The 12443-nt window shown below is 42.7% G+C and overlaps 1 protein-coding gene across 1 annotated transcript in view; it reads right to left on the bottom strand.

Annotated features, from left to right (window-relative positions):
* Positions 1-577: 577 nt before the first annotated feature.
* Positions 578-12443, bottom strand: part of LOC138978910 (uncharacterized) — a 25169-nt gene continuing 13303 nt past the window's right edge. Inside the window, exons 5-7 of the mRNA XM_070351726.1 lie at positions 12116-12274; positions 9106-9454; positions 578-8599 (exon numbers count right to left, since the gene is read on the bottom strand). Coding sequence (XP_070207827.1) covers positions 7909-8599; positions 9106-9454; positions 12116-12274 — 1199 coding nt within the window. The 3' untranslated portion in view covers positions 578-7908. The remainder of the gene's footprint in view (positions 8600-9105; positions 9455-12115; positions 12275-12443) is intronic.

Here is a 12443-nt window from a genome sequence, read left to right as displayed (position 1 = left end):
TATTTTACAAAAAGCTCTGCGATCATAAATTATTGTAAAGGATAACACAATTCAGACAAGAGGCGAAGCCATCAAGGCTCACGTAAGAAATCGACAAACAGTAACACAAACTCAATCACTCCGTCACACACACACACACACACACACACACACACACACACACACACACACACACACACACACACACACACACACACACACACACACACACACACACACACACACACACACACAGAAAGAGCATAGGTGAAACTGTGCAAGAAAGCGAGACACTAGATCTAGATCTGTCTGTCTGCATGTAGCCTACTTACAGGGACACGACTGCCAACTAGTCTCGGCCAGCTCAAAATAATAATGACCGAGACTTTCAGTACTTCCTTCGCGTGACGTCTAACCCTCTTACGTCATAATGTGACGTCAATGTAATGTGACGTCTTCAAATGTTAGAGTTTCTACCACAGACATACACACGCACGCACGCACGCACATACGCACGCACGCACAGACAGACAAAGTTACGATCGCATAGGCTACACTTACGTGAGCCAAAAACCAACATAACAATCTATTAGCTAGATATTGTGTCTCACTTCTATGTATTTGTGTGAAGAAAAAGCAACATAAGGTAAAAATTCAACAGGACAAAAATATACATGCACACAAGAACTCCAAATGAATTCCTTGCTAAACAGACAAATAATTTTCAAATTTAACAATGTTTCCCTACTTTAGTGGACAATTATTCAAGAAATAACCCCCTGATTACAATTAAAATTTAAAGATGTTTCTCTTTGTTACCGGAACATGTGTTTCAAGACATACCCCCCCCCCCCCCCTCCCTCCCCCCTAATGCTTTTAAAATGTGATTCCTTTCTTTCTTTTAGCGTACCGTATAACACTTGTAGCTATATATCTAGTTAAATTGTTGTGGCTTATCTTTGCACATGTTTACGTTGATGGTTAATCATTCATGAATTATTCATTAAAATGTCGACGCGGTACAAAACAAAGCAAAAGAATACAACATAATTATTTAGAATACCAAACAAAAAAAACAAACAACAACAAAAGATGAAAAAAAAGTACAAAAAAACACAGGCTATTGTCAGCAATTAAAACGATACATGTGTCTGCATGTCACAACAACAATACATGTATGTACACAATATGTGCGTAACAAAATATTTTCCTTGTTGGAGATATGTCACGTACTGAGAACAAAAAACTAAATAATACTCTTTGTTTTGAAATGTCCACATTAAATAAGTACAAACAAAACCTGCAAACAAAACAAATCCTTCATTAATTTCACAGCTGAAACGCACAAAGCAGGCTTTTTTTCTGTTGGAAACATTTCAAAACCGCACAGAAAAAATAGCTCTTTTCAATCAAGTTGTTTCGAATTCAAAGCCCAATCCTTTGTGTGTGAACGATTTGGCTGACCATCTGAGACCCGCCAGGCTTTTACTTGGGACAAGACCAGACTTTTACTTGGGACAAGACCAGACTTTTACTTGGGACAAGACCAGACTTTTACTTGGGACAAGACCTGCAGACTTTTACTTGGGATAAGACCAGGTTTTTACTTGGGACAAGACCAGACTTTTACTTGGGACAAGACCAGACTTTTACTTGGGATAAGACCAGGTTTTTACTTGGGATAAGACCAGACTTTTACTTGGGATAAGACCAGGCTTTTACTTGGGACAAGACCAGACTTTAATCTTGGGATAAGACCAGACTTTTACTTGGGACAAAACCAGACTTTTACTTAGGATAAGACCAGACTTTTACTTGGGATAAAACCAGACTTTTACTTGGGACAAAACCAGACTTTTACTTAGGATAAGACCAGACTTTTACTTGGGATAAAACCAGACTTTTACTTGGGTTAAGACCAGACTTTTACTTGGGTTAAGACCAGACTTTTACTTGGGATAAGACCACACTTTTACTTGCGACAAGACCAGACTTTTACTTGGGACAAGACCAGACTTTTACTTGGGACAAGACCAGACTTTTACTGGGGACATGACCAGACTTTTACTTGGGACAAGACCAGACTTTTACTTGGGATAAGACCAGACTTTTACTTGGGACAAGACCAGACTTTTACTTGGGACAAGACCAGACTTTTACTTGGGATAAGACCAGGCTTTTACTTGGGATAAGACCAGGCTTTTACTTGGGATAAGACCAGGCTTTTACTTGGGACAAGACCAGACTTTTACTTAGGACAAGACCAGACTTTTACTTGGGATAAAACCAGACTTTTACTTAGGATAAGACCAGACTTTTACTTAGGATAAGACCAGGCTTTTATTTGGGATAAAACCAGACTTTTACTTCGGATAAGACCAGACTTTTACTTAGGATAAGACCAGACTTTTACTTGGGATAAGACCAGACTTTTACTTAGGACAAGACCAGACTTTTACTTGGGACAAGACCAGACTTTTACTTGGGACAAGACCAGACTTTTACTTGGGACAAGACCAGACTTTTACTTGGGACAAGACCAGGCTTTTACTTGGGATAAGACCAGGCTTTTACTTGGGATAAGACCAGGCTTTTACTTGGGACAAGACCAGACTTTTACTTGGGATAAGACCAGACTTTTACTTAGGACAAGACCAGACTTTTACTTGGGACAAGACCAGACTTTTACTTGGGACAAGACCAGACTTTTACTTGGGACAAGACCAGACTTTTACTTGGGACAAGACCAGACTTTTACTTGGGATAAGACCAGGCTTTTACTTGGGACAAGACCAGACTTTTACTTGGGACAAGACCAGACTTTTACTTGGGATAAGACCAGACTTTTACTTGGGACAAGACCAGGCTTTTACTTGGGATAATACCAGACTTTTACTTGGGACAAAACCAGACTTTTACTTAGGATAAGACCAGACTTTTACTTGGGATAAAACCAGACTTTTACTTGGGTTAAGACCAGACTTTTACTTAGGATAAGACCAGGCTTTTATTTGGGATAAAACCAGACTTTTACTTCGGATAAGACCAGACTTTTACTTAGGATAAGACCAGGCTTTTACTTGGGATAAGACCAGACTTTTACTTGGGACAAGACCAGACTTTTACTTGGGACAAGACCAGACTTTTACTTGGGACAAGACCAGACTTTTACTTGGGACAAGACCAGACTTTTACTTGGGACAAGACCAGACTTTTACTTGGGACAAAACCAGACTTTTACTTAGGATAAGACCAGACTTTTACTTGCGACAAGACCAGACTTTTACTTGGGACAAGACCAGACTTTTACTTGGGACAAGACCAGACTTTTACTGGGGACATGACCAGACTTTTACTTGGGACAAGACCAGACTTTTACTTGGGATAAGACCAGGCTTTTACTTGGGACAAGACCAGACTTTTACTTGGGATAAGACCAGGCTTTTACTTGGGATAAGACCAGCCCTCCACTTGAACACACGCCAGAGATTAACGTCATGACTGTTTTCTGTGCAGAGTTGGATGTTTTTGCTGAAATAATTTGTCAAAAAGCAAGCCAGCAGAACTGTTTTTACGGGAAGACCTGTGCCTTTAATCTGTGTCCCTTTAAGGCACACTAACAACTGTTGCGTCGCTTGTCTTTAACAAAACAAAAAACAAAACAAACATGGTATCAAACGAAGTCAACAAGAAAGTATATATATATATATATATGTATTTATCCTACATACGTGAGAGAGACACCCGTGAGATAATAATCGTTCAAATCACACGTGTGTATATCATGTAAATGAGGTCATGTCAAGCAAGTCTGGCAGGGACCTGTTTTTCCACTGCTTATGATGCCAAAGTCACCGAGACAAACGTCATTATAGAAACAAAACTTGCGCTCGCTAATTACCCTCGATGAATCTTTAGAACTAACACGTCACGCCACACTTTCAGAGTGACGTTTCTTTGCTTTGACGTAATAGATTGCACGAGGCTTTAGAAGAGATCGAGGTTCCAAAACAAGCGTCTTCAATTTAGCTGCCTCGTCTGCAAGACATTTTCAGTCAAATACACGTAAGTACAGTATGTAGGATAAACAGAATACTACATGGCTTGCTGTGTCGTACCAGATTTACACTCGTTGCTTTTTCAAATAGTGAACAGCTCGCTTTCGCTCGCAGTTCAATATTTAAAAAAACAACTCGTGTAAATCTGGTACGACACAGCAAGCCATGTAGTATTCTCTATATAATATATATTTATATAGTCTGGCTGAGGGGCAAGTGTTTTACTTTTTCTAATTATGTATTAAAAAAAATTAAAGCACATTTTACATATATAGTGTCAAAATGACTTGTTTCCAGCGTCCATGGTTTTAGCCTTGTGTACACAAATGTTCACAAATCAAGAGATCAGACGTAAAATGTATACACGAAAAGCTAAGAGCCCCAGGCTCAACGTTGCTTTGATCTTTTTTTTTAAACAATACAAAACGACCTCCGCTGACTCCTCTGTACACTATACACCCAATTTACTCTTGCGGAAAACACAAAATATATTCCATCTTATCAACTATACTCAACCTTTCTCTATTTGTAAAGTAAGTTTTGTAAACACCTCTTGTAACAACGATGCTGCAAAGGACAATTTCAAGCTCAAAATAAAATAGAATCAAGATCTACTTTTCTTTATTTGGTGTTTAACGTCGTTTTCAACCGTTCAAGATTATATCGCGACGGGGAAAGGGGGGGGGGGGGATGGGAATAGAGCCACTTGTTAATTGTTTCTTGTTCACAAAAGCACTAATCAAAAAAATTGCTCCAGGGGCTTGCAACGTAGTACAATATATTACCTTACTGGGAGAATGCAAGTTTCCAGTACAAAGGACTTAAAGGCACAGTAAGCCTCCCGTAAACCATCACAGAGCTCCCCGAGCGTCTAAATACAGTACAAGCATACTTCCATTTGAACGCTCACCGAACGGGAACATCCTGGCTGCTTTCTGTCGAGCGTGAGACATTTTCAAAGAATTTATTTTCGTAGACTTGTTCCGTTAACAACAACGGCGCCTCGTTTTTGCGCTAGACCTAACTTTTAAAATCTAAATAATAAATTGACAGCTTGTTACACAAACATTCTTTAATCATAAAAGAATTCGTTTTTCATCAAGACAAGATCAGAACAATTCGAAGTTGTGAAAGTTTAAAAAAAAGAAAAGCCCGGAAGCAGGGTCACGCAAGGGTCGTAGCAGACGACGGCCGGTTTATCAGTGCAAATCGCCGTTCCTCTCAACAGTCAAAAGCCATCGCTAGAGTTCTTGTGAACCACAGCCGTTGTTTCGTGCATAAAAAAAACGTGCTATTGTAGATAAGCTCACGTCGAGTCGCATTCAAATGACTAACTATGACGACTGCATTGTGAAAAGGGAAAACTGGATCACACGGGTTCACGATGGCTCAGGGGTAAGATAAACCACGCAAAAATAAATTCTTTGAAAATTGTTCGCTCTTTACGGAGGGCACCTAGGATGTTCTCAATTGGTGAGTGTTTAAATGAAATGGTGTTTGTACTGTGTGTAAAAGTCTGACCGTATCTGTGATGGTTTACGGGAGGCTTACTCTGCCTTTAACATTTCTTACATACTGCTTGACTAAAATCTTTACAAACATTGACTATATTCTATACAAGAAACACTTAACAGGGGTAAAAGGAGAAACAGAATCCGTTAGTCGCCTCTTACGACATGCTGAGGAGCATCGGGTAAATTCTTCCCCCTAACCCGCGGGGGGCAAATAAATCAAGATCTAGAGGAAGGGATGCTAATGCGGGTAAATGAGACTCCGACGTCCATGACGCCACATACACAGTACCTACAGCCTATTTTGGAAACTCGGCGTTGTACCCTGTAACCAAAAATAAACATAATCCAACCAAAAAAGCACACATAAATAAGCTAAAACCAAAAAAATCTCATTGTGAGATTTTGAAATATAAAATTAAAATTCATCACGACAATTCAACAATCCATGCACATCAAAGCTCTACAGATGCATACAGAAGAAAATCCATGCAAGCATCAGTGGTTTTAAGAGTGAACTTCCGACAATACTGAAGGGTTTTGAAAAGATAGGAAGTAACCACGTAGACTGAAGTGAGAGTCGGTCATAAGTGTCCTTCACTGAAGTGCATGGGAAGTAACTGCGGAACCTTCGTGTATAATGTAAAGACACAGAGAGAGCGGTTTGAGTAAGGTCCCCTACTGAAGTGGTTCAGGGGACGTAAGAAAGCCCTGATCATAAAGTCGTGTTTTCGAGGCAAACAAATTATTGCTCAAAACGCTGCATTACTCTCCATTATTTGCTTTACCTTTCGCTTCAAAATATTCATTGGTCAAAACCCTCTGAAAACCTTGACGCCAGAACAGACAGAACTCTAAATCCTGTGTTTTAGCGGCAGTATTTTCATTGCTCAAAATTCCGTGTTTTGGTAGTAGAACCGAATTATCGCAATACTCACTGATTTAGTTGCAACAGATCCATTACTCACAATCCTGTGTTTTATTTTTAATGTCAAAACGGTTATATGGTCAGAATCCTTTGTTCATAGTCATTTCTCAAGATGAGTGATTCAACGGCAATAGTCATTTCTCAAGATCCAGTGATTTAGCGGCAGAAGAGTCATTTCTCAAGATCCATTGATTTAGCGGCAATAGTCATTTCTCAAGATCCAGTGATCTAGCGGCAATAGTCATTTCTCAAGATCCAGTGATTTAGCAGCAATAGTCATTTCTCAAGATCCAGTGATCTAGCGGCAATAGTCATTTCTCAAGATCCAGTGATCTAGCGGCAATAGTCATTTCTCAAGATCCAGTAATCTAGCGGCAATAGTTATTTCTCAAGATTCAGTGATTAAGCAGTAATAGTTATTTCTCAAAATCCACCGATAAAGCGGCACTTGAGTCATTTCTCAACATCCAGTGATTTAGCCGCAGAAGAGTCATGGCTTGATATTAAGATCCAGGGATTTAGCGGCAGAAGAGTCATGGCTTAAGTGATTTAGCAACAGAAGAGTCATGGCCTAAGATCCAGTGGTCTGGGTGGCCGAGTGGTACCGCACTTGCGCTCAGAAGCGAGAGGTTGCGAGTTCGACCCTGGGTCAGGGCGTTAGCAATTTTCTCCCCCCTTTCCTAACCTAGGTGGTGGGTTCAAGTGCTAGTCTTTCGGATGAGACGATAAACCGAGGTCCCTTCGTGTACACTATATTGGGGTACGCACGTTAAAGATCCCACGATTGACAAAAGGGTCTTTCCTGGCAAAATTGTATAGGCGTAGATAAAAATGTCCACCAAAATACCCGTGTGACTTGGAATAATAGGCCGTGAAAGGTGGATGCAGCGCCTATAGGCTGTTGATCTACTGGCCGATGTGACTGCGTGATATATTGTGTAAAAAAAATTCCATCTCACACGGCATAAAGCGCTTTGAACTTCGGATAAGGCGCTATATAAATACCCGTTATTATTATTATTATTATTATTATTATTATTATTTAGCGGCAGAAGAGTCATGGCCTAAGATCCAGATATTTAGCGGCAGAAGAATCATGGCCTAAGATCCAGATATTTAGCGGCAGACGAGCCATGGCCTAAGATCCAGTGATTTAGCGACAGAAGAGCCATGGCCTAAGATCCAGTGATTTAGCGGCAGAAGAGTCATGGCCTAAGATCCAGATATTTAGCGGCAGAAGAATCATGGCCTAAGAGTCATGGCTTAATATTAAGATCCAGTGATTTAGCGACAGAAGAGCCATGGCCTAAGATCCAGTGATTTAGCGGCAGAAGAGTCATGGCCTAAGATCCAGATATTTAGCGGCAGAAGAATCATGGCCTAAGATCCAGTGATTTAGCGGCAGACGAGTCATGGCCTAAAATCCAGTGATTTAGCGGCAGAAGAATCCCTGCTCGCAATCCTCGCAGTCATCGTTCTCCCCAGCAGGGTCGTAGGGCTTCAGACAGTTGTTCATCAGGTTCTGGTACGGCCGGTCCTTTGTCACGCACGGCTTGGGAGGGGGGATCGGTTTGAGAGGGGGAGGAGGGGGAGGGAGGGGGAGTTCGGGGAAGGAATCCATTGGGGGATTGGGCAGAGACATGGGACCTTGGTAATACTCGGACATGCAGACGTACTTGTTCTCGCTGTGACGTAATGTGTCGTCGTCATCACAGTGGGGGCTCGAGGCGTTTAGCTCTTGGTAAGGGCTCGAGGCCTCCGAGCCTAGCTCCGCGCTGTAGATCACCTCGCTCCTTCTCCAGAACTTTTTGTAGTTGCGGCTGTCCTCGTTCAAGGGTAGGAGGGCTCTCCTCATGGCAGTGCTGTCTGCAGCCACAGACACGCTAGCAAAATCGCTCATCTCGTCCCAGCCAGAATCCGAGCTTGGACGATGCTGTCTGGGGTAGAATCCGCGGGACATCACACTGTTGCATCCTCCCTCCTCCTCGCTCATTCCGGGTAGGGCGTACCCCCCTCGGACGGTGGGGTAGCCTGGAGGCATGCTCGGACAGGGGTGTACTCTGCGGCTGGGTAGCGTCATGTTGTGAGCGGGCAGGCCTGAGTTGTACAGCGAAGGTACGGACCTGTTCGTTGTTTAAACAAAACTTTATTCACACAACTGTATTCACACAACTTTATTCACACAACTTTATTCACACAACTTTATTCAATTTTGATATCGAAGTCCGAAGCAGATGGACTGCTAACGTTCCAAATCAAGAATTAAAAAAACCAAGAAAGGTTTACTATTTAGGACAAAACGGCACGAGAACCTCGACCTAACAACCTTTAAAGGTGACAAACAAGCACGACAGAAAAATATAAAGAAATGGCACGATGGCAGACATAGTCAACAAACTTTTTTTCAGAACAATAATGCAAAAAAGCAAGACATAAAAAAGAGGTAGTATGGAAAAGAGACCACCACCCCCCCAAAAAAAAACAAAAAAAACAAAACAGAGAGGAAAAAGAGAGGGGAAATAAGCAGAAAGGGAGTAAAATAAATCAAAGAAGACGAACAAGAACAAGAACAAGATAAGGTGAAGCGCCTCTCTTTTGTAGGCGTGACTCTCATGACACTATCACCGACCTGCTCATCCTACGACTCTTCATCAAGTTGCTCTCGAAGGGCGTGGTCGTGGTGTTTCTCGGCCGCTTCATGAATCGCTGCAGAGTCGACGTGATGGCGTCAGCGATCTCCTCCTCCTCCGTATACACGCTACCGTCCATCCGCACGTACCCCGTGTGCAGAGTCGACCCCGTTCCGCAGGCACAGGGCTGGGAGCCGCAGGGGTCAAGGGTGGTGAGGGAGGAAGGGGGTTCGTGGCTGTGGCGGGAGACTTGGGGGGGCTTGGGGGGAGGGGCGGGTCCGTTGCGCGTGGATCTGCGCGCCAGGGTGGAGAAGGGATTCATGCTGAGCGGGCGTGAGGTCCTGTCGCCTGAAAATAGTCCATGGCACAGGCTGTTGGAGGTTAGAGGTGGCTTGCTGTACGTGCTGGGGCGAACACTACACGTCCTCTTCTCAGATTCATGTTGCAATTACCGGAAAACAAAACTATATATCTAGTCAGCAAAGCTGTGCTTGTGTAGCAGTTATGTGTACAATTGCAAATAACGTGTCCATGCAGGGTAGGTCCAATACATTGCCATTGAGTACCCAGGGGTGGTTTTCTGTGCCGGGTACTTTCCTGACACGATGCCTCGACCGAACAGCATTTTGGGCCCGGTCAAATTGTTCAATAATACAACGATTTGAACAAAAACGGATAGTGTGGTCATACACAAGGGCATACACTCTTTGCATCTGTACACTTTGTTTGCACTCTTCACTATTTACTTTACTGGAGGTAAACGTCTTATTTGCGTCAAGAGAGGAATGTCACAAAATGGCGGCTTTCAATCAGCCGATTCTCAGCAAACTAAAATGACAAACAAATAAACAAGGAAAAAGTAGTGAAATATGGTTTGAAAACATATAATTGTTTTGTCTGAGACACACACCAGATACAGCACATTTTGATTTGGTGGAAAATGATGGTTGTATTCCTTTTATCAAGTAGGTCATGCCCCTCTAGCTCTCGGACAGTAGCCTGAGAATGACACTAAGAGTGATCAAACAATTTGTGTGTGTGTGTGTGTGTGTGTGTGTGTGTGTGTGAGGGGGGGGCGGGGGTCGTGTATGGGTGTGTGAGTGCTTATGTGTGTGTGCTCGCTCTCTCTCTCTCTCTCTCTCTCTCTCTCTCTCTCTCTCTCTCTCTCTCTCTCTCTCTCTCTCTCTCTCTCTCTCTAATATACGAAGCAACAATACCACTAGCAGACTATGTTCAACCGATATTACAAGAAAGTGGGGTGAACCCAGGTAGAATGGCCCAAATACCCATTAACCCCTTCCCCTTTTGGTTCATGGAGTCCCCCATTATCATCCCTGATCATGATCTGGGTATAACAAAGAAAGATAACCCTGTGCTTGTCTCATCAATAGTAAGAGAAATAATCTCAAACAGTTACAAAGATCACCTACAAATATTTACTGACGGCTCAAAACAAAATGATGGCCAAGCCGGCTGTGCTTTTGTCATCCCTGACCTCAAAATAACTAAAAAATTCAAACTCAACCAGGATGTGTCCATTTTCACTGCAGAAATGTACGCCACCTTAAGAGCATGCCACTATATCAATGACCTCCCTCAACCCCCAACAAGAGTCGTGATCCTCTCCGACTCAAAATCAGCTCTGACTGCTCTCCAAAATGGTTCCAGAAACCGGGAAGAGCTTCAGACGGAAATACTGTTCCTCTGTCACCAGATCATTGCCTCTGGAACAGAATTGACCCTTATGTACATCCCCTCACACACGGGGATCAGAGGCAATGATATGGCTGACAGAGCAGCAAAAGAATCTGTCACAGATCAAGCAGAATTTCATGACCTCAAATTAACAAAGACGGAAGCAAAACACAAAATGGCCAAAGTTGCCTGGCGTCACTGGGAAACAGAATTAAAAACAGAAGGCGATGCCCATGGTTGGCTTATTCTGCCCCGACAAACAAAACAAAACAGGCCTACACTCCCCACCCCCCTCCTTAAAATACTTCGCAGAATTCGCACGGATGGATGCGCTCACAAGTTCTTTCCCCGTTTCTGTGAATGTGCAAAGTTTATATTTTTTTTACACCTCTTTGACCGCTGCCAATCACTCCAACAAGATTTCCGCAACCAACACACCCTTAATTGTCAACGAACATAAACTGAAACCCCATGAGTTTTTAGATAAACATTGCACGCTTCAATGGAAACCAGCATACACCCTGTGTCTCTCAATACATAAGGCTGAAATAGGACATCTGTTTTGAAAACTTCATCCCCTCTCCTCCTTCCCACCCCTCAACCCTCTCTCCCACCGACCCCCCCCCCCCCCCCCCCCCCCACGCCCAACAACCAAAGCGCCTACAACACCTATCACATAGCTCTATTCAAACAAGGCTAAATCACATACACCGCCCTCCTACCTGAACTTAAGTTCCCCATTCTGATATATTATTTTAGCAAGTTATATTTAATATTCTTATTTGGCTAATAATTATTTTTATGTTTCTAGTTACGTATTTATTTACTTATTCAGCCAGTTCTTTATTACATTATTTTGGCATTATCCAAAAGTCTAAAAAATATTTTACATAAATAAAAAGCAAATAAACCTACAAAACTGCTCCACTTCAACTATATTTCGCGTACACTATGGCAACAACCCCAACAAAATCTCTACTTCCATCCCCATTTTGAAGTATCGCAACAACAGACTTCCAGATCTATAACACGATCATATGTGTTCTCTGTTTGCATGTCTGTCCAGTGTCCTTTCCCCCCGAAAGCATATCAACTCTACCTGTCCCAAGATAGGCCAATTGGTTCTAAGAGGACGTTAAAACTAATTATCATCATCATCTCTCTCTCTCTCTCTCTCTCTCTCTCTCTCTCTCTCTCTCTCTCTCTCTCTCTCTCTCTCTCTCTCTCTCTCTCTCTCTCTCTCTCTCTCTCTCTCTCTCTCTGTGGGAGGGGGGATGCGTGGTGCAGACATAAAGGGAAGTAATCATTACTCACTGCTCGAGCTTTGACTCCTCAGTCGTCGTCGATTGTCGTCTTGTCTGCAACATCGCTTTCGACAGGCGACGACGATGATGAGGAAGATGGCGATGACAACGACTCCAGCGACGACGAATGCAGAGATGATAGCTTTCTCCGGCAAGCCCACAGGAGGAACTGTACGTTATGGTAATAAGACATGATGATGTAACATTCGGCTGCTTGAATGCGGAGAATAAAGAGCATGGAAGCCTCTGCAATGACTAGACTGTGTAGTGTGGAATACCTGTGTGTGCATGTCTGCAGAAGATCATGTTTTGCGGTTGCAAAAGATGGAACGCCAAAA

This window comes from Littorina saxatilis, linkage group LG10 (assembly GCF_037325665.1).
Source record: "Littorina saxatilis isolate snail1 linkage group LG10, US_GU_Lsax_2.0, whole genome shotgun sequence".
NCBI classification, from domain to species: domain Eukaryota; kingdom Metazoa; phylum Mollusca; class Gastropoda; order Littorinimorpha; family Littorinidae; genus Littorina; species Littorina saxatilis.
This window is presented reverse-complemented; position numbering and strand designations above follow the sequence as displayed.